We start from the raw sequence: 21532 nt of genomic DNA on the forward strand, positions 1-21532 counted from the left end.
GAAATGTTAAAACTAGTTAAAATTTGTTCCTTGGAAACTGATTTCAAGCTCACCCTACCCCCATTACCACAGATAAATAAGAACTGGTTATAAAGAATAAGCACTTCTGGCAATTATTAAATATAAAAAGTTAGGAAGGTAAAATATGTTAGGAAGCCTTATTCTTCCACAAACAATAAAAACCAAGCCTCATAACAAAATTGGTTTATAAAAGATTAAGCAAAGGAGAAGATGAAAAAAACAGCAAATTAGAGCAGGAGATCAGTGCAAAGACTCCAGTCTCAAGCTTAGAATGTAATAAGGCAGATGAAACTTCTCTACTGTGCCACTAACTCCTGTGTCAGGTGATACAGGCCCTAAGGGAGATAAAGATAAAAGTGCCATGGGACCCTGGAGTCCAGACAGAGAACTCCAGCAGCAGGATCCAAAGCTCCAGGGCAAGGCAAGGCTGGTACTGCCGCTTCAGGGTCTGGAATCACATCCACTACAGAGCTGAGCTGTTCAACATCGGCTCCATCTGCCACATGGTAACACAGAGCCTGGCAGATAGTAAGTCCGCAATGAAGGGAGATGACACTACAAAGGAGACCTACCCAGGACTCAGGTATAAAAAGAAGTGCTGCTGACCATCCCAGCACTTCCGAAGGAAATGTCTGTTTCTGTGTTAGTTATTTCAACCACAGAAATAGCCACCAGAGGACAGACAATGGCTGTGAGTCCTCTCACCTAGCTCACTCGTAAGCCCAGGTCCAACCATGGCAACGGTCTAATGAAAGCACTGCCCCCAGGACAGCAGAGAAGCATTTTACAAAGCAGAACAATGTAAAGGAGTCCAGAGCTACCACTAAAAAGATAAAAAGAAAAACAGAAAGAGACAAAAGGGGATGCATGCAGAGACCCAGAAAAGAAAGAAACAGAAGAATAAAGACATCAATCTAGAAAGATAGAAATGGAGGCTGAGTGCGGTGGCTCATGCCTATAATCCCAGCATTTTGGGAGGCATGTGGATCACGTGAGGTCAGGAGTTCAAGACCAGCCTGGCCAGCATGGAGAAACCCTGTCTCTACTAAAATATAAAAATTAGCTGGGCATGGTGGTGCGCACCTGTAATCCCAGCTACTCAGGAGGCTGAGGCAGGAGAATCACTTGAGCCCAGGAGACGGAGATTGCAGTGAGCCGAGATTGCGCCATTGCAACCCAGCTGGGGCAAGGCTCCATCTCAAAAAAGAAATGGAAATAAAAAAATAAATCATGAATGTCTGCACAAACTACTTTGCAAACAGTAGAGGCTCAATAATTTTTAAAGTATATGGTTTTCTTTTAAGTGATACAGACATTTAAACATTTGGAAAACAGTCTTCACTTACTGTTGTGAAGAAAAAAAATTTGGAAAATAGAATTATCTTTTGTGTTTCTTTTTAATCTTGTATTTCAGTATATTGTCCATCATTTTTTAATGCATAGGGTAGATTTTTAAAATCACTACAACATACATCTAATTAAATAGTGTTTTTCATTTTGAACATTGTAATTTTGTTATAAGTAAATGTTCTGGCCAGGCACGGTGACTCACACCTGTAATCACAGCACTTCGGGAGACTGAGGTGGGCCTGAAGTCAGGAGTTCAAGACCAGCCTGGGCAACAAGATGAAACCAGGTCTCTACTAAAAATACAAAAATTAGCCAGGTGTGGTGGCATGGACCCGTAAGCCCAGCTACTCAGGAGGCTGAGGCACTAGAATCACTTGAACCCAGGAGGCGGAGGTTGCAGTGAGCCAAGAGCATACCACTGCACTCCAGCCTGGATGACAGAATGAGACCTTGTCTCAAAATAAACAAATAAATAAAAATAAGTAAATATTCTATAGTTTAGAGGTGGTATGACACAAAAACTTAAGTTTTCACCAAAATTAATTTTTAAAGTACACCTGTCTATATCTTTAGTTCATAAAAACAATACAACTTTAAAAAAAAAACAGCAATAAAAGAAAGATATTAGAGGAACGGCTGGGCACAAAGCCTTAACAAATTTCTAAACAATCAATACGTATCTGTTAATACAACTGCCAACTAGAATAATTTCACACACAAATGCAAAAAAAAAAAAAAGTGCTTCCTAAAAGTTAGAATACTGTGTGTACTGGCATACTGTTTGGGACTAATCAAATTTTGAATTCAGATATGCTAGTTGCTGTTTAATACATCAAAACTGTGAAGCAGTCTGTTGAATTTCAAAATCATTACACTTGAATACGTATGTAGAGCAAAACATTTTCTCTTAGTCCCTCTAAAAGTAAAAATTAAGCCCTGAAGAGAAGCACAAAAAGATAGGGAGAGCAGAACACCGACTGCTCGGTGGGGCCGTACCTTGGAGCTGCTGCTTGCACTGGGCGGGCTGCAGGAAGGAGGAGAGCTGCTGCAGGTTCTCGCTCTCCACCTGGTGCATGAGGTAGAAGAGCTTCCACAACATTTGCACAGACAGAGTCCCAAAGGGCATCTCGGACATAAACAGCCAAACGCCAAGTCTGCATGTAAGCAGGAATCATTTTATTTATTAATCAGCTTCATTACACTAAGAAAGCAGAAAAACCATTGGCTCTCAAGGAAAAAAAGATTCTTAAATCACACTACGATTTTTCTAATATGCTTTAGTCATAAACACCTCAAGGATGGCTAAGAATAACAGCAAATACAAACCACCCAGTCTGTGCCAGGGACTGTTCTAACCACTATAATGTGTGCGTGTGTGTGTACACATATAAGTACAATATCAACTCAAACCATCCTCACAAAAACCAAGACAACAATTATGGATATGGCCGGGCATGGTGGCTCACGTCTGTAATCCTAACAATTTAGGAGGCCGAGGCAGATGAATCACTTGAGGTCAGGGGTTCAAGACCAGCCTGACCAACACAGTGAAACCCCGTCTTTACAAAAACTACAAAATTAGCCAAGTGTGGCGGCACATGCCTGTAATCCCAGCCTCTTGGGAGGCTGAGGCAAGAGAATCACTTGAACCCAGGAGGTAGAGATTGCAGTGAGCCAAGATCACACCATTGCACTCCAGTCAGGGCATCAAGAGTGAAACTCCATCTCAAAAATAATAATAATTATTATTATGGATATTAGCACCAACTCACACAGGCTACTAAGGCACAGACAGTAGTGGGTGGCAGAGAGGCCAGCTGTGGATGTGCGTGTCTGAGCACACATACAGGTACACGTGTGAACACAGACACATGTGTCAAAATCCATCCAGTGACTCCGCTCTGAGCACTGAACAAAGTTCAAACTCCTCAGCCCACACTCAAAGGCTTCCACAGGATGGCTCTGACCCGTATTTCCAACCAGAGCCCTCTCTGCCTTCCTTCAGTTACTACTGCATTCCACCAAGCCTGGGAGACCCCATACCTCCAGGCTGGCTCCTTCCATGGGTCAAGCCCTCCTTGGACTTCCTCCTCTGTGCTATTACAGAACTCCATCAATACTTGACTTTGCCATCATCATACCTTTTGCCAGTAAGCCTCATACTATAGTGGCAGAAAAACCACCTGGAGACTTTGTGGAAAATGCAGATTCCCAAGCCTCACCTATAAAGACCATGATTTTGTAGGTCAGAGCTGGGGCACAAGAATTTGCACCTTTTATAGTCACCCTTGGTGACTCAGACTCAAGTGATTCTTAAAACACAATGTGAGAAACGCCTTAAGGTACTGTAAATTACATATAACATACTAACCTAACAGCAATTTGAGAGCAGAAACCAGGTCTTGTTCATTTTTATATAAACCAGATTATAACTAGAACCCTGTATTTTAATTATCTGCTATCTAAACCAGTATCTCAAAAACAATCAGCATTCAATAGATGCTTATTAAAATTGTATGTGAATGTTACCACAACTAAAAAAAAAAAAAAAAAAACTTGTATCAGGATGGTGGCCATGCCCCAAGTCAGAATCTGCTAAGGAATGGCTGGGTGCAATGGCTCATGCCTATAATCCTAACACTTTGGGAGGCTGAGGCGGGCAGATCACTTGAGATCAGGAGTTCGAGACCATCCTGGCCAACGTAGTGAAACCCCATCTCTACTAAAAATATGAAACTTAGCTGGGCACGGTGGTGCGCACCTATAGTCTCAGCTACTTGGGAGGCTGAGGCAGGAGAATTGCTTGAACCCGGGAGGCATAGGTTACACTCCATCTTGGGCAACACAGTGAGACTCCATTTCAAAAAAAAAAAAAGGAAAAAGAAAAAAGAAATCTGCTAAGGAATATATAGCAACTTACCTGCTATTAAATTAAAAAAAAAAAAAAAACTTAAAAAAATAGGAGGCACAACTACTACAAATTATCCTACTACAAATTATCTAATTACAAATAAACCAAATTTAAAAAAATGAATAGTGTATTATGCCTAATCCACATCTACGAACCTAAACAGGCAATTGGTAGCTCAAACCCACACTCACGTGGACTCTGGAAAAGCCAGCTACACTCCTGACCAAGAGATTAAGAAACTTCTCTATGGTCAGGTGGGCCAGGTTTCTATCTTATTAATTAATTATCCTAACACTTCACATGGGACTTGATGCTGTTTTATAACCCCAAAACAAAGAAGGAAAATTGTAGAGGACTTAAAAGTAAAATCACAAATAGGGTGTATTTCAGGCTATAAAATTTCCTATATGGCAGACATTCAGGAAGTCTGGCATATATATACACATATATATACACACACACACGTATATATTTATATAGGTATTTATATACATATACATATATATATTTTTTGAGACAAAGTCTTGCTCTGCTGCCCAGGCTGGAGTACAATAGTGCAATCTCAGCTCACCGCAACCTCCACCTCCCAGGTTCAAGTGATTATTTTGCCTCAGCCTCCTGAGTAGCTGGGACTACAGGCTCCTGCCACCACGCCTGGCTAATTCTTGTATTTTTAGTAGAGATGGGGTTTCACCATGTTGGCCAGGCTGGTCTCAAACTCCTGACCTCAGGTGATCCGCCCACCTCAGCCTTCCAAAGTACTGGGATTACAGGTGTGAGCCACCACGCCCAGCCCTGACTTCTATTTTTGTTGTCTGTCTTTTAGTATAGTTTAGTTTTGTTTTAGGTTGAAGCTATTGCCAGAAATTTCCATTTGAGTGCCAAATAAATTTAAATTTCATGGCTTTAAATATCTGGTTCTCATATAATTTGTTTCCTAAAATAGACTTAAGAACAATAGCTGTCAACATTTTAAAACAATTATCTTTGTGAATTATATACACAATGTTACAGGAAGGGTTCACAGCTCAATATATCAGCCCCAGTAAGTAGGATGAAAGCTTTGCTTCTCCGCTAAGCAAGCACAAAAACAAGTGACAGATCAGAGAAGGAAGACTCCTCCCATGTACCAGGCTGGCATCAGTGGGCAGGTGCTACTGCACTGATGCCCTGACAATCCTGAACAGGATTTGGCGCATCTCATGAGACCACAAAATCTATGGTATATGTGTAACAGGAGTAATCTAAAGATAAGGCCAGGCGCGGTGGCTCATATCCATAATCACAGCACTTTGGGAGGCTGAACCGGGCAGATCACTTGAGGTCAGGAGTTCAAGACCAATCTGGCCAACATGGTGAAACCCCATCTCTATTAAAAACACAAAAAATTAGCCGGGCATGGGGGCAAGTGCCTGTAATCCCAGCTACTTGGGAGGCTGAGGTGGAAAAGTCACTTGAACCTGGGATGCAGAGGTTGCAGTGAGCCAAGATCATGCTACTGTAAATACTTCAGCCTGGGCAACAAAGTGAGACCCCATCACAAAAAAAAAAAAAAAAGGATAAATTTCTATACCCAAGTTCTATTTAAGTTAGACTTACACCTTCACAGTGTCTAAAAGTGGTTAACACTTAGCTAAGAACTCCTGATCTTTCTCTAAGTCTCTAGATTATTCTATTCTCTGTATGAAACCACACAAGAACAACTCCCACTTACATTTGAAAAGTCCTTTATGGTTTAAAATATATTTCCTCATATTACCACAATTCACCCTCATCACATATCCACGAGGTTAATAGCACAGTAGTATCACTATCACCATCTCCGTTTTATAAATGAAGAAAGTGAGACTGCAGATATTAAGTGACTTTCCCAGGGTAAGAGTAAATGGCAGACCAAGACTCAAACTTACTATACAACACAGAATAAATCGGGGGCTGAGGCTAAGAGTCACATGGCAAGAGGGAGTGTAAACAGCTAGCTCAGGAGAGGGCCAAAATAGGAGAGAGCCAGTAGTTCATAAGCAGAGCTGGGCAGGGGTGGAGGCAGGCCCGCATCTCCTAGTGGAGGGCATAATTCTGCAGCAGAGCCCACTCCTCAACTTGGCCAGTGGCTCAGGAAGGGAGCACAGGATGTGCAGCTGTGCCCCTGCCTATGCCTCAAACAGGTCCTAGGCTACAAGCAGCGGCACAGACAGCATGATCCAAAGACAGTATTTACAAAGCTAAGATAGGGAACCAAGATCCATGACATTCCCATACCTTAAAACCCTTACAGGAAGGCAAATTGAACAATAAAATCAGCAAATCATTTGCACCACATGCTGCGCACCTACCGCTTCTCACTGCAGGCACTGCAGTGGGTATGTGACAGATACAATCTATCCTGTTTTCCCCTGCTCAAGGCTGCCCCAAAAGTTCAGGGTGGCAAAAAACTGAGACACCAGAATAGTGTTATCTTACAACAGAAAGAAATTGAGAGAGAGAGAGACCATTTCAGCCAACATGGGGGGTACTACAGATAAGGAAACTAAGGCCCAAGAATTTGCCCTCGATAAGAAACAGATGAAATACACTAGGAAACTATTATAAAAGACCTACTTAAGTGGCTTTCATTCGACTGGTTCTTACCAGTGAGGAAGTTACTTCTCACCAAATATCATATGTCTTACTTACCTTTTGGCCTTCAGCACATGTAGGACAGCCCTCAAAAACAGCTCATCAAATTCAACCTGTAGTTTCTCCATAGAGTAGGGCTGTTGGGCCAATCCTGAGCCTTGGTTATGGCTCATATACTGTGCCCAGTGGTCACTTACATAACCAACGGTCATTCTGAGCATGAGGAAAGATAATACAGTACTTTTCATTAGCTCAATATCTGCACCTTTATATTACATTTACAACATTCGTTTATTCAACACATATGTATTGAGCACCTACTATCCACCTACTACTGCCCAGGTTCTGAAAGTAATGAAATGGGGAAAAGAAAATCCTGCCTTCATAGAGCTTACATTTAGTGAAGGGCAAAGAGACAACAAATAAAATAAAGTCATATATAGTCTGCCACATGGTTGTTAAGTGACACTGAGAAAAAGCCAGAGAAGGGAATAAAGTATGTCTGGCAATGAAGGGGTACACAGGGTAAGGAGGTGGGTTGGGAGCGTGAGAGGCCTTACTAAAGAGGGACATGTGATAATGCCTGGAAAACAGTGAGGAATCACAAGCGTGTCTATGAGAAGAGTGTCTACATAGAAGAAACAGCCAATGCAAAAGCTTCGAGGGGTGTGAGGTATGATTAGGAACAGCAAGGAGGCCAATGTGCTAAGAGGGAGACTGGCTGGAGATGAAATCAGAAAAGTGACAGGAAACAGGATTGTGAGGGGCCCTGCAGGCCACTGTGAGGACTTCGACTTTTTCCCTGAGTGCAGCAGGGAGCACCGTAGGGCCCTGGGCAGACAATGGGCTGACTCACAATTCATAAGCAACACTGGCTGTTTAAAAATACACTGAGGTGGGGAAAGGGCAGAAGCGGGCAGTGGGCAAAGTCAGAAGCAGGAAGATAAGTCAGGAGGTCTAGGAATGAAATGGGGTGCTAGCAGTGAAGGTGGTAAGCAGCTAGATTCCAGAAACAGCAGGTTTCACTGATTCAGAAGAATGCATGTCTTTCACACTAATCTCTCTGCAATTAGAATGTCAGAATCCATGTTAATGTTAATGATGTGATGCCATAATTTGGCAGCATTTTCCCTATGTTAGTGGCATATAAAATATATTTTTAAAAAAAATTGGTGGCATCTTAGATTTGATAAAAGATGGTATTTTGATGGTGGAGATGATAAAATTTGCAGTTAGATTGAATGCGGGGTATAAAAGAAAGAAAAGCCATGGGTGCCACCAGGTATTTTGGCTTGAGAAACTAGAATAGAGTTGCTACCTAATGAAACTGGGACGAGTAGTTTGGGAGGTGGGGAGAGTGAGTTCACTTTGAGAACATTACATTACAATGTTAATGAGTCATCCAAGTGGAGGTGCTGAGTTGGTAGCTGAATATACAATGTGTTTATGAGAGAGGTATGGGCTGGAAATATAACTCTGAGAATTGTAACAGTGTTTAGATATTTAAAGAAGAATGAATGACACCTGAAGAAGCAAGAGTAGATAAAGAGAAGAGGTTCAGGGACTGAGACCTGAGACACTCTAACATTAAGAAGTCTGGAAGTGAGAATGAAACAACCAAGGAGGCAGAAAAGGAATTGTCAGTGAAATGGTGGAGAAATCAGGAGAATGTGGTATCCTGGAAGCCAAGCAAAGAAAATGTTTTAAGGATAAAATTATCAACTAACTACAAGAAAGGCTGCTATGTGACCTACGTGAGAGATGCCAAGTAGGATGAAGAGACCCAGAACTGGCCAGTGGATCAGGAGTACAAGGTTCATTAGAGATCTTCATCTGTAGGAGCTGTTTGGGTAGTGATGGGAGGAAAAGCAAGTTCAAGTGAGGATGGAGGAATAAAATGGGAACTAACACACAATCTGAAGAACGGGACCTTATGGGAAATTGTTCTGCAATTAGAAGGTATGAGAAGAATCTGCACTAGATTCACAGAAAAGTAAGCAGATGGAAAGAAAAACAAAGAAAGAATAATCATAATACACTACAGCTGTTATTTACACAATAATGTAAACAGTGATCTTAAAACAGTAATGATAACAACGTCCTTCCTATAGAGTTACTGAGAAAATAAAATAAGAAATCACAGTCCTGGCATACAGTAAGCACACAATCCTATATCTGTATGTGAGCTCATGGACCAATTTTATTTATGGCCTTATTTATTAAGCAGAATCAGAAAACAGATGTCTGGATGGACTTCTGTTAATAACAGGTAGATGGGCTTTTAGCTTTTAACAAATTTATCTCCAAGTCACCAGCCATCCTCCCTCCCACTATCTCATTCTCCTAACTCTATACTCAAGGCTTTCTCTAGACCTCAGAATGGACCCCCAGGTCAGGTACAGTGGCTCACGCCTGTAATCTCAGCACTCTGGGAGGCCAGGACGGGCGGATCACTTGAGGTCAGGAGTTGGAGACCAGCCTAGCCAACATGGTGAAACCCCAGCTCTACTAAAAACACAAAAAATTAGCTGGGGATGGTGGCACACACCAATAGTCCCAGCTATTCAGGAGGCTGAGGTGGGAGAATGGCTTTAACCTGGAAGGAAGAGGTTGCAGTGAGCCGAGATCACACTACTGCACTCCAGCCTGGGTGACAGACTGAGACCCCGTCTCAAAAAAAAAATAAGGGACCCCCCACCCTTTCAGGGCATCCTATAATCATTTGACTGATTAATAAAGCTAATGGATACATATCTAAAATAAGTGAATTAGGCCAGGTACGGTGGCTCACACCTGTAATCCCAGCACTTTGGGAGGCCAAGACGGACAGAACGCTTAAGGCCAGGAGTTTGAGACCGGCCTGGGCAATGTGGTGAAACCCCGTCTCTAAATACAAAAATTAGCCAGATGTGGTGGTGTGCGCCTGTAATCCCAGCTACTCAGGAGGCTGAGGCACAAGAATTGCTTGAACCCAGAAGGCACAGGTTGCAGTGAGCCAAGATTGTACCACTGCACTCCAGCCTGGGTGAAAGAGTGTGACTAGTCTCAAAAAAATAAAAAAATAAGATAAAATAAATGAATTAAAATTTTGTTTTGGAAGCAAAAGTAAGGAGGGAGAGAAGTTTTGATAGTTTTATGGAGTTTCTTTTGGGTGGGGAAGGAAGTTGAATAACAGCATGTGTATATGCTGTAACAAATGATCCAGTAAAGTCAATTAAAATTAATAAAGCAGAAAAAAGAGTATAAAATTAATTCAAAGAAAAGCAGTACGTATTCTCTAAATTTATTAAGACACTTGAAGCAGTAAGAGCCTGCATTTTCCTAGATGACTTCTCTCTCGCCCAGACTTCAACCCAGCAACAGCTTTGGGGATCTCGACTCCAAGAACAATCATCTAGCAAGCCAGTTAAATTTGAGATAATTAACGAAATATGCTGACTGGAAGCACTTATGAAATTCCCATCTTATAGATGGTGAAAAAATCTTAACTTTCACGAGAAATAAGACCTGAGGTTTACAACTAAAATGTCCATCATCCCAATTATGCAGTATCTGTGTCTGACCAGGGTAAAAGGAACAGAGAAGAATGGACCAACGGCAGTATTACCTGATCATATAACCAATTCGCTTCACAAACTGCCTATAGCGTGCTCTATTAAAGGTTTCTAACCCCACAGCCAGAAGTTCCACTAGCGAGTTGGCAAAGGCAAAAATTTTCATCATCTCTTGAGGTCTTGTTGTTTCAGGTAAATAATCACCTAGAAGTTAATCAGATAAAAGAAAAAAGTCATAATTACTATGAAAAAACACGAACGGAAACAGCTGTATAAATATTTTAACGAGGACTCAAAGCCAAGATGGAGAAGAACTGACAATCTCATTACTCTGGCTCCCATATCAACATGAAATGGGAAAAAACTTGAGACAATGTGCCAAATTAAAAACAATTTAAGCTGGGCAATGTACAGGCTAGTTAGCTTTCTCACATTTAAGTACCAAGTGGGAAATTACAAGCACAAGAGAAGCCTACAACAGCTAGGCACAAGAAACCTGAGTTAGAGCCTATACAAGAAGTAAGACTCGAGCTAGGTGCAGTGGCTCACGCCTATAATAGCAGCACTTTGGGAGGCCGAGGCAGGCGGATCATGAAGTCAGGAGATCGAGACCATCCTGGCTAACATGGTGAAACCCCGTTTCTACTAAAAATACAAAAAATTAGCCGGGCATGGTGGAGGGCGCCTATAGTCCCAGCTACTCGGGAGGCTGACTCAGGAGAACGGCATGAACCTGGGAGGCGGAGCTTGCAGTGAGCCGAGATCGCACCACTGCACTCCAGCCTGGGCAACGTGGCAAGACTCCATCTCAAAATTTAAAAAAAGACTCGATGCAGAGTTCCTGTGTTTGCATTTGCCACTACCCCATTTTACACATAAGAGAAATGAGTCTACCTTTTACTTTAAACCCAAGAAGATGTTGAAAGAGTTCATGAAAGGGGAACTGTGCTAAAAGGGTAACCAAATCATCTTCATTAAGGAGAATCCAACTGGTCTCAGGGTCTTCATCCTAAGGGAAAAGACAAAAAGTCATGTCAGCTGATTTGATCAGATCACACTATGATCCAGAGTTACAGGAGTTAAATTATCACAGGTCTCAATGGTATACATGTGATATCCTCATGAGTCTTCATGGACCTTTTCTCCAGGACAGAAATTTATAGTCTCAGTTCCAGAGATAGTTCCAAAGTAAATACCCTGAAATTGCAAGCACAATTTTATATGTATCTGGGTCATAGTCAGTGATGAAACTGCTCTCATTAAATGTCCATCCCAAAGACAATAGAAAAAAAGAAATCCTCTAGAGTGAGGACCTTACTATAGGAATCAGTGCTTTGATAACATCAATTAAAGAACCACAGATGGGCTGGGCACGGTGGCTCATGCCTGTAATCCCAGCACTTTGGAAGGCCGAGGCAGGCAGATCACCTGAGGTCAGGAGTCCAAGAGCAGCCTGGGCAACACGGTGAAACCCCATGTCTACTAAAAATACAAAAATTAGCCAGACATGGTGGCGTGCACCTGTAATCCCAACAACCTGGGAGGCCAAGGCATGAGAATCATTTGAACCTGGGAGGCAGAGAACCAAGATCACACCATTGCACTCCAGCCTGGGTGACAGAATGAGATTCCATCTCAAAAAAAAAACAAGAACCATAGATGAGAGTTCAAGTTATGTTAGCTGCAATTCTCTTCTCCCAAAATCAACATCTATGTAGTATTTGACAGACTTAAGAGGAAGCAATTGAGATTTGCCATAGATGACTAAAGTTCTGTTGTCAATTAGTGCTGCCAAAAGCTGTATAAAAATAACAGTGGTCATACACAAAGATTACATAGGGGAAATCTTTGTGGTCTTTTTGTTTGACACAGAGCACTAAAGTCACCTTAGAAACCAAGTTGATTCATGTCCTAAGATATGCTACATTAAAAAGGGAAGGAAGTAAAAAGATCCTGAGAACCTGAAGAATAGACTGTATCACCTCAATTTCCACAAGGGACTAATGCAAATCATTCAAAATTTCCTTAAGCCACTCAATTTTTACAGTCTTATTATGTGTCTAAAATGTCTAACAAACAAGCGTTTCAGAAACTCTACTTAAAGCAGTTCTCAACTTAGCTATTCTCAACTCAGCTGTACATTTAATCACCAGGTAGGCTTTTAACTATTTGGATGTCTGGGTGTGGGCCTGGGCAAGGTTTGCAAGTTGCCCAGGTGATTCTAGTATACAGCTAGTATCAAGAAACCACGATGTGCATAATTCAGAGTGCCTTCCTCCCCACAGCCTTTTCTGAGGCAATGGCACTCCCACCTTTCTCATCTACTCCCCAGTTCTTGAATTCACTGAATGTTTAGGGAGTGCTAAACTGGAGCCAGGCACCAATGCAGGGTGAGATAATTAATCAAATATTTTGACTGGAAGTATTTACAATGCCTAATCATTACAAGTAATTATAATGCTCCTTAATCATTATCTGTCTGGGACTAAATGCAGGAAACCTACCAGAAGAAAAGATTTCTCCCCCAAGAAAGACCACTCTAAAAAAAACATACTGCTCCACTGCAATCTTTAAAATCTGTACTGGTTCCTGAGAAGCTTGCTTCAGAATGATTCCTCAGTTTCTAGCAAAGATGCGTGCACGTCCATGTCATTTACCACCACCTGACCACCTCCTCCTGCAAGTCTCAGGAAGAGAAAAACGACTGTGAAGGGGGCTCCCCATTTCTGAATGAGCACTCTGGGAAACACACAGACATGAGCCCACAGCTGCCATAGCTGTCATTCTGAAAACTGTTGGCTGAACACTTTCATCTCCTTTTTTTTTTTTTTGAGACAGTCTTGCTCTGTCGCCCAGGCTGGGCGCAGCCCAGTGGTGCAATTTCGGCTCACTACAAGCTCCCCCTCCCGGGTTCACACCATTCTCCTGCCTCAGCCTCCCAAGTAGCTGGGACTACAGGTGCCCGCCACCACGCCTGACTTTTTGTATTTTTAGTAGAGATGAGGTTTCACCATGTCAGCCAGGATGGTCTCGATCTTCTGACCTCGTGATCCTCCTGCCTCAGCCTCCCAAAGTGCTGGGATTACAGGTGTGAGCCACCGTGCCTGGCCTCACCTCCTTTAAAGAGAGGGATTATAATAAATCGGTCACTGAACATCCTAGACAAGAATATCAAATCAAGATTCAGAACAAAACAAAGGACTAGAACTGACAATTAGCGGCAGAACAAAACTGCTTACAAATATACTCACGATGGGTATAGTAGAAAGGAAAATTAACAAGGGTGATCTTGAGAAGCTGAATTTCGATCATTAAATTATCACCAAAAATGGAAAACCATCTTCTACCTTTCAAATGAGAATTTCTGGATAAGAAGTTTATGAGTTAAGGGAAAACCTTGCTAAGCTCCAGCCCTTTATTACTCAGATTCACCATCTGTAGGTGAGGCTCCAACCCCAGAAACGTGTTACTACATAAAGAAACTCCTAATATACATCGTATGTAATATGACTTTAATTTCCAAGTGCCAAATTCTCCAAGCTGAACAGAATGATATTCTAGAGAAGGGGTGCAACACAGCACACTGGCTCAAAGCACAGGCTCTAAAGGCTCCGCATTTAATGACCCTATGGTTTGAGAGAAGGTACTTCACACCCCTGCACCTCAGTTTCCTCATCTATAAAATAGGAATCATAAGTCTTTACCTCATGGGGTTGCTGGGAGAATTAAATGAGATATGATGTGAAAAGTGCTTAGAACAACACCTGGTGCATAAGAAGAGTGCACAATGATTCATCAAAATAATGCAGACATGATAAGTTACCTCTTCTCCTCCTTCGTCTACTAGCGTCCAGGTCCCAGACCCAGGCCCTGAGGAGGATGGCTTCCGCTCGCTGGGCTTCATGTGGCACATAAACTCAGCTCGATTTCTAAAGGACAAGAATAATCACTCTCATCACTTAGATGAAGGCCTATGTGAGTGCATTCTGGATTATCTACTCACCCTGAAGAAGAGCCACACATCAACCCAATCTTCAAATGATTTAAATTAGTGAATATGAACTGGCCAAAAACTAAGGCTACTAAAACTGCACTAATTTTGGTGGCAAATGCAACCATTCTGAATTAGTAATGATGAGTAATTGCAGAAAGCAGCTATACTAGCACAGCTCCCTGCATGATGCAGGACCTCAATACATATGCTGCAGACCTTAACTCAAACCAGGCTCGCAGAGTCTTGCCAGGGAAACTATTTTAGCAACTATGACTTACTGAATAAAAAAGAGTAATGAAGGCTGGGCACGGTGGCTCGCACCTGTAATTACAGCACTTTGGGAGGCTGAGGTGGGTGGATCATGAGGTCAAGAGATCAAGACCATCCTGGCCAACATGGTAAACCTCGTCTCTACTAAAAATATAAAAATTAGCTGGGTGTGGTGGCACATGCCTGTAGTCCCAGCTACTCAGGAGGCTGAGGCAGGAGAATCTCTTGAACCCAGGAGGCAGAGGTTGCAGTGAGCTGAGATCGTTCCACTGCACTCCAGCCTGGCGAAAGAGAGAGACTCCATCTCAAAAAAACAGAAAAAAGGTAATGGAGAGGCTTGTTTAGGGCCAAAACATAGATATCAATGCAAAAACACTTGTGAGTCAAATCATTATCTACCACGTGCAGGAGCAGGCCCTTGTATCCAAGGCAGTAAGGGAGAGGAATCATCAAATCTAAATTCCTCATTTAATTTCAAGGACTTCTATAATCCAACCCACCTGAGTTCTTCACCTTTATTACCAGCTCCCGCACACACCTTTGCTTCAGCCACACTGATCTACCTGTGCTCTGCACAGCTATCCTAACCTGTGTTGGGGCCTTTGCTCACACTGTTCTCCCACCTACATGTTCTCCGTTGTCCCGTTCTCCTACTGAAATCCAATCCATTCTTTTTTTTTTTTTTCAGATGGAGTTTCGCTCTATCACCCAGGCTGGAGTGCAGTGGCACGATCTCGGCTCACTGCAATCTCCGCCTCCCAGGTTCAAACGATTCTCCTGCCTCAGCCTCCCAAGTAGCTGGGATTACAGGTGATTACACCACCATGCCCGCCTAATTTTTGTATTTTTAGTAGAGACGGAGTTTCACCATGTTGGCCAAGCTGGTCGCAAACTCCTGCCCACAGGTGATCCATCTGCCTTGGCCTCCCAAAGTACTGGGATTACAGGTGTGAGCCACCATGCCCAGTCCAATCCATTCTTCAAACACAGCTCATTTACCATGAAACCCTCTCTGACTACTCCATTCAACTCTTTGTTCTCTTCATTTCTATTACATAGCTTCACAATTTAGCACTTAAATCTCTCTGTGCTATTTCTCTTCTGGCATTAAATCTCTTCTTCCAAGAAACAGATCACCTTTTTTGTCTGTAGCACCTTTCACAATAGCATATATGACAAGAGGGGCAAACCCACTAAAATAGGGATCCCATAAAAATAGTTGCTTATATATAAGCAGTTGAAGAGTCACTTTGAAACAAGAATCAAACCCAAAGAAAATCTGCAATGTTAAATTCTAGAATGCCAACACTTCCCTTAGCTGTTCTTCTGTGGATCTAGGCAGTTTCAGGAGCCAAACCTTTAGAAGAAAGAAGCATTTCAATCTCTACTTCACAAAGCTCTTCCACACTTACTTGACAGGAGACATCAGCAGGGCAAGGGACTGCATAAAATGAAACACCCCTGATGGGTTATGCAACACTTTGATCTGAAATCAGAAAAGCAAAAAGCGTACTGTAGAAAACAAATAACCCAAGTGTCCATAATCTTGGTTCACAAGCGTTCTGACCAAAGTTGCTGTTAAGAGAACAAAGGTGAAACTGGTACCTAACACACAAGAGTAAAGCACAACCCATGGGTTACCTGGTGGCACTGAGTCAGCTGTACTCAAAGAGTAGAGGTAGCTGAGCAGTCTCCATCAATTATCTGTAACAATATGGGATGAAGGACACTACTGCTACTTTAATCCAAAGAGAGACAAAACAAAAACAAAAAAATCCTCCTTCTACCTAATAAGATTCAGACTTCTTGCCACCAGAAATGCTAAAGAAAAGGAGATGTGGAGAAGCTGAACTTGGCAAACATTTTGGCTCCTGCCCATTCTAAGTGGTTGCTATGAGTAACTAAACGACCTAAAGGCAACAGCAGAGAGGAGAATCTAAAAACCACATAGTCAACTCCTAAGTATACAAGAGTTGATCCCACAGACCTAAGATCTCTGCTAGTATTAAAGAACTTTGAGATGTAGTGGCTTCTGTTTGACCTGTACCAACTGTGGTGTGAGACAGATTGACTTAGGAAGCTGTATTGAGTACCACAGGAAAAAAGTCCTGGTGAGCCTTCCTGCACAGAAATTGTGTAGAGTTAAACATGACTGAACCTACCCAGCCAGACCACAAGCAAACTTAGTACAGTTCTATCAGTTATGGGTGGCCCAACAAGTTTCAGCCTAAGAACTTTTATAAATGTATACTGGATATATTTTAAGATTTTTATTTTAAATATTACTATTTTTTAAATAGTCTTTTTTTTTCCAGCAATTTCTTTAGGAAAAATGTCTAATAAAACCTCTCCCCCAACCCCTCAGAATGAGGTGACCATTCATCATACCTGGATGAAAGGAACAGCCCATTTACTAACACCAGCGGGGCATCGAAGAATATGGTTTAGAAGGAAGAGGTGATCTCCAGGACAGCCAACTCTTTGTAACACGGACACCTAAACAATAAAGGTCATATGATCTCACTATTTTTTAAAAAAGGAATAATTTATCTAGGGGTCTAATAAAGTCATTTATCCAATGCTTCAATACATGCAATCTTTCAAAAGAGTAACCAGACACAAGACATACTATTCACTGGCTTAGTTTCTACCACAGAGGCACACCAGAGGCCTATGAATCTATGAGTACCATGATAAAATCACAAGCAGATTCTCTACAAATCTAGTTTTTTCTTCTCTGGCAAATTACAAGTCACTAATGTTACTGGCCACAAGTGAATAAATATAAGTCAAGTAGTTTATAAACATAACCAATAAACAAATACCCCTCTTCTTATAATACACCTAACATCTTTCTTAAGTTTTTCAAATCCTTATACCTTTCTTCTTTCTCTTAAAAGAAACTGTTTTAAACATGACATTAAATATCACAAGACAGAAAGAATGAGATATAGAAAATTTTTTGATCCATACCTTATCTAAAATGCACAAGACCAGAAGCATTTCAGATTTCAGACATTTTTGGATTCTGGAATATTTGCATAAATGTAAGATATCTTGGTGATATGGTTTGGCTGTGTCCCCACCCAAATATCAACTTGAATTCTGTCTCCCAGAAGATAGAATATTCTTCTTCTTTGTTGCAGGAGAGACCCAGTGGGAGGTAACTGAATCATGGGGGCCGGTCTTTCCCGTGCTATTCTCATGATAGTGAGTAAGTCTCACAAGATCTGATGGGTTTATCAAGGGTTTCTGCTTTTGCTTCTTCCTCATTCTCTCTTGCCACCACCGTGTACGAAGTGCCTTTTGCTCTCTGCCATGATTCTGAGACCTCCTCAGCCATATGGAACTGTAAGTCAAACTAAACCTCCTTTTCTTCCCAGTCTCAGATATGTCTTCATCAGCAGTGTGAAAAAGGACTAATACATCTAATACATTTGGGGCTGAAACGTAAGTCTAAACACAATATTCATTTGTTTCATATACACCTTATACAGAGCCTGAAGGTTGGTCTATACAAAATTTTTTGTAATTCTGTACATGAGGCAAAGTTTCTATTAAGTACTTAGGTGTGGAATTTTCCACTTGTGGCATCATATCAGCACTCAAAAAGTTTGGAATTCTGGATCGTTTCAGATTTCTGAATTAGGAACACTCAACCTGTACCTATATTCTGAATATACATCTAGTCTTCAATTTAGCATACTTCCTGCATTTTCATTTCTTTCAAAGTTGAAGTCCAGTGTTCATTCAGCATAATCTTTATCAGAGAGAAACATACTTTGTGCTTAATAACGCACTAGATAACTTATTACCACGTATCATGATCAAAGAAAACTCATTAATAAACTCATAAAATAAATTAGCTGAAAAAGTTGTTGAAGACCAAATGTAATGAAATAACAGATAATTCCTAAATTATGAGAGAAATAAAACAAAAACTACAGTGTCTATTTTTGTACCCTTACCAATTTCTGCAGCCAGAGAAGAATATCATCATGAAACTGAGTATCTTCATTAACTCTCCTGGTGAACATGAATAAGACACTAATGCATTCCTTTAGTTGACACAGATCGGAGGGAATGCTTTCTGTCTGCTTAGACACTGTGAGAGAAATTAAATGAGTCTCTCATAAATGGTGTTTTGGGGGGAATTTTTAGTGTCTTCACTTAAACCAACAACAATAAAAAATCTTTAAAATATTTAGTGCAGATGAAAAAAAGGAGAAAAGTTACATAAAAATATTTAAATTTTTATAAACAGACAAGCCAAAAATGTGTTTAACTTTGAAGTATTTCAAAATAACGGAAAAACCAACCTCATCATAATTCCTTTTTTTTTTTTTTTTTGAGAAAGTCTCAGTCTGTCGCCCAGACTGGAGTGCAGTGGTGCGATCTTGACTCACTGCAACCTCCGCCTCCCGCATTCATGCCATTCTCCTGCCTCAGTCTCTTGAGTAGCTGAGACTACTGGTGCCCGCCACCACGCCCAGCTAGTTTTTGTATTTTTAGTAAAGAAGGGGTTTCATCATGTTGGCCAGGCTGGTCTTGAACGCCTGACCTCAAGTGATCCGCCCACCTCAGCTTCCCAAATTGCTGGGATTACAGGTGTGAGCCACCGCACCTGGCCATAATCCACTATTTTTTATTTGAAAATCAGTACATCTCTGATCTACCCCCAGTTATTTGATTAGTTAAGAAAATAGTGGAGGGGGACTTTTACTTTAAAGTATCCTAATGTATCCCCCAGAAATAAAAATTGCATAATTCAATAAGCATACTTAATATTCATGTCATAAAGACTAATTTCTTAAAATCCAAAATAAGATGAAAAATTCAGAACATTATTAATCCTCCGTTGGAAAATTAAACAAAACAGTCCTACAAACAAAGCAGCCCAAACAAACCACAAGAGATAAAGGGTGAAGAAGTATTCCGATGATTACTTTTATAATCAAAAACTATATTTGGACTCAACTTGGTAACAAGCACATTAACTAGGGCAGCAAAGGACATTAATGATAGATAGTGAGCTTTTTGGCATCCTACAGAAGCAGATAAAGACAGTCACGGAGAAAGGAGACCTGGTAATGCTCCCAAAAAATGTCATTAATGCAGATCTCAATCCTACACTTGGGGAGGCCTGGTAAAACTGCAAGCACAAATGGTATCTTCTAAGACCAATTACTACACAGTCAATTCAACCAGACTATAGCCCTCAATTTTTTATTTATTTCAAAATGCAAGAAAGAGTGAGAGCTTCATTACTTACACACCTTGGCCTTGCTGGTGAATTACTAAAGATCTCAGAACAGCTGAACTACTGAGCAATGCATAGATGTAAGACTCCACTTGCAACCTTGAGAGCACAGAAGTATAAGAATGAAGGGCCAGGGTCTGGTGGAGGTGTTCAGCTTTGGCATCAAATAGCTTCTTTAGCTCCATCAGTGCATTTTCATTCATTTCTACTCTTTGGTAGCGATGATAGCTGGAAACCTTCACTTGATCTGCACAGATACCCTAACAGAGGACAAAAAGGTACAATATGAAACCAGTTACTCTTTCCATTTGAAGTAAGCAGGCAGCAAATATAAGATACATAGGCTTCAGCACCATCTTCAAAGAGCTTCTAATCATGGTGAGGAGATGTATTACTGTGTAGAGAACGTTACCAGCAAATATATGATCAGGTGCAAAGGAACATAAAGCCAATCACAAATACATCGCAAGTTCAGAGAAGGGAAGAGTAACTCTAACAAGTAGTCAGCAGTGGGCCAGGTGCGGTGGCTCACGCTTGTAATCCCAGCACTTTGGGAGGCTGAGGCAGGTGGATCATGAAGTCAGGAGTTCAAGACCAGCCTGGCCAACACAGTGAAACCCCATCTCTACTAGAAACACAAAAATTAGCTGAGCATGGTGGTGGCACTATAATCCTAGCTACTCAGGAGGCTGAGGCAGGAGAATTGCTTGAACCTGGGAGGCGGAGGTTGCAGTGAGCCAAGATTGCGCCACTGCACTCCAGCCTGGGCAACAGAGCTAGACTCCATTTCAAAAAAAAAAAAAAAAAAAAAAGTAGTAGTCAGCAGTGAAAGCTGCAAGAAAATAACAGAACTTGTCCCTAAGACTCTCATGATTGATGATCTTACCTTCTATTTTATGAACATGAAGCCAATGTGATATCCCCTAAACTTCAAGATACCTTAAAACATCTCTGGATCTACCCTCATCATTCTTTGTAGTTCTACTCAAGAGAATACACACTCCACCAGCTGTGTTCTTGATTCTATCCTCTCTTCTTCAATGCAGTATTTCCAAATGTTTCCCTCCTTCCTATCTACAGAGATATACAGGCCTGCCAATGAATGAGGATTAGGGATAAGGGAATCATGTTTCTCTCCAGTATCTCCTCCAGCTTCCCTTCACTGCTAAACTAGTCAAGAGTAACCTCTTCTTCCTTGCCATCTCTCCTATGCCACTATGAAATGGCTTATGATCACTTTGGCCTCCATAAGGTTGCATCTGATGGTTTTCCCCATCCCCTCTCAACCCTGAGAGGTCATCTTCCCCTTTCTTTGGGGCCTCTGTGTTACACATCAGGGACTCTCCATTGCTTATAGTTAAGAAGGTGAGTTTCACTCTCATTTTGTCCACTGGCATAATCCTGGAGCTAGGAATCGGTTACTACCTTCAGATTCCTCATCCACACTCAATGAGGAAGACCATCAGATACAACCCTATGGAGGCCAAAGTGATCATAATACCTTCAGTTTCCTCATCCCTTCTTCTCAACCTTGACACTCTCTGCCCATTAGATGT

The 21532-nt window shown here is 41.4% G+C and overlaps 1 protein-coding gene across 3 annotated transcripts in view; it reads right to left on the reverse strand.

Annotated features, from left to right (window-relative positions):
- Window positions 1-21532, reverse strand: part of EPG5 (ectopic P-granules autophagy protein 5 homolog) — a 136006-nt gene that overhangs the window by 101443 nt on the left and 13031 nt on the right. For all 3 annotated transcript variants that reach the window (XR_004055685.1, XM_030925972.1, XM_030925971.1), the window contains exons 3-11: window positions 19993-20236; window positions 18685-18821; window positions 17105-17212; window positions 16129-16202; window positions 14276-14381; window positions 11347-11461; window positions 10506-10656; window positions 6956-7111; window positions 2368-2525 (exon numbers count right to left, since the gene is read on the reverse strand). Coding sequence is in view for 2 of the 3 variants with exons in the window: in XM_030925972.1 (XP_030781832.1) it covers window positions 2368-2525; window positions 6956-7111; window positions 10506-10656; window positions 11347-11461; window positions 14276-14381; window positions 16129-16202; window positions 17105-17212; window positions 18685-18821; window positions 19993-20236 (1249 nt within the window). In the remaining variant the exon portion in view is untranslated. The remainder of the gene's footprint in view (window positions 1-2367; window positions 2526-6955; window positions 7112-10505; window positions 10657-11346; window positions 11462-14275; window positions 14382-16128; window positions 16203-17104; window positions 17213-18684; window positions 18822-19992; window positions 20237-21532) is intronic.

The sequence above is a fragment of the Rhinopithecus roxellana genome, chromosome 21, assembly GCF_007565055.1.
Source record: "Rhinopithecus roxellana isolate Shanxi Qingling chromosome 21, ASM756505v1, whole genome shotgun sequence".
NCBI lineage: Eukaryota > Metazoa > Chordata > Mammalia > Primates > Cercopithecidae > Rhinopithecus > Rhinopithecus roxellana.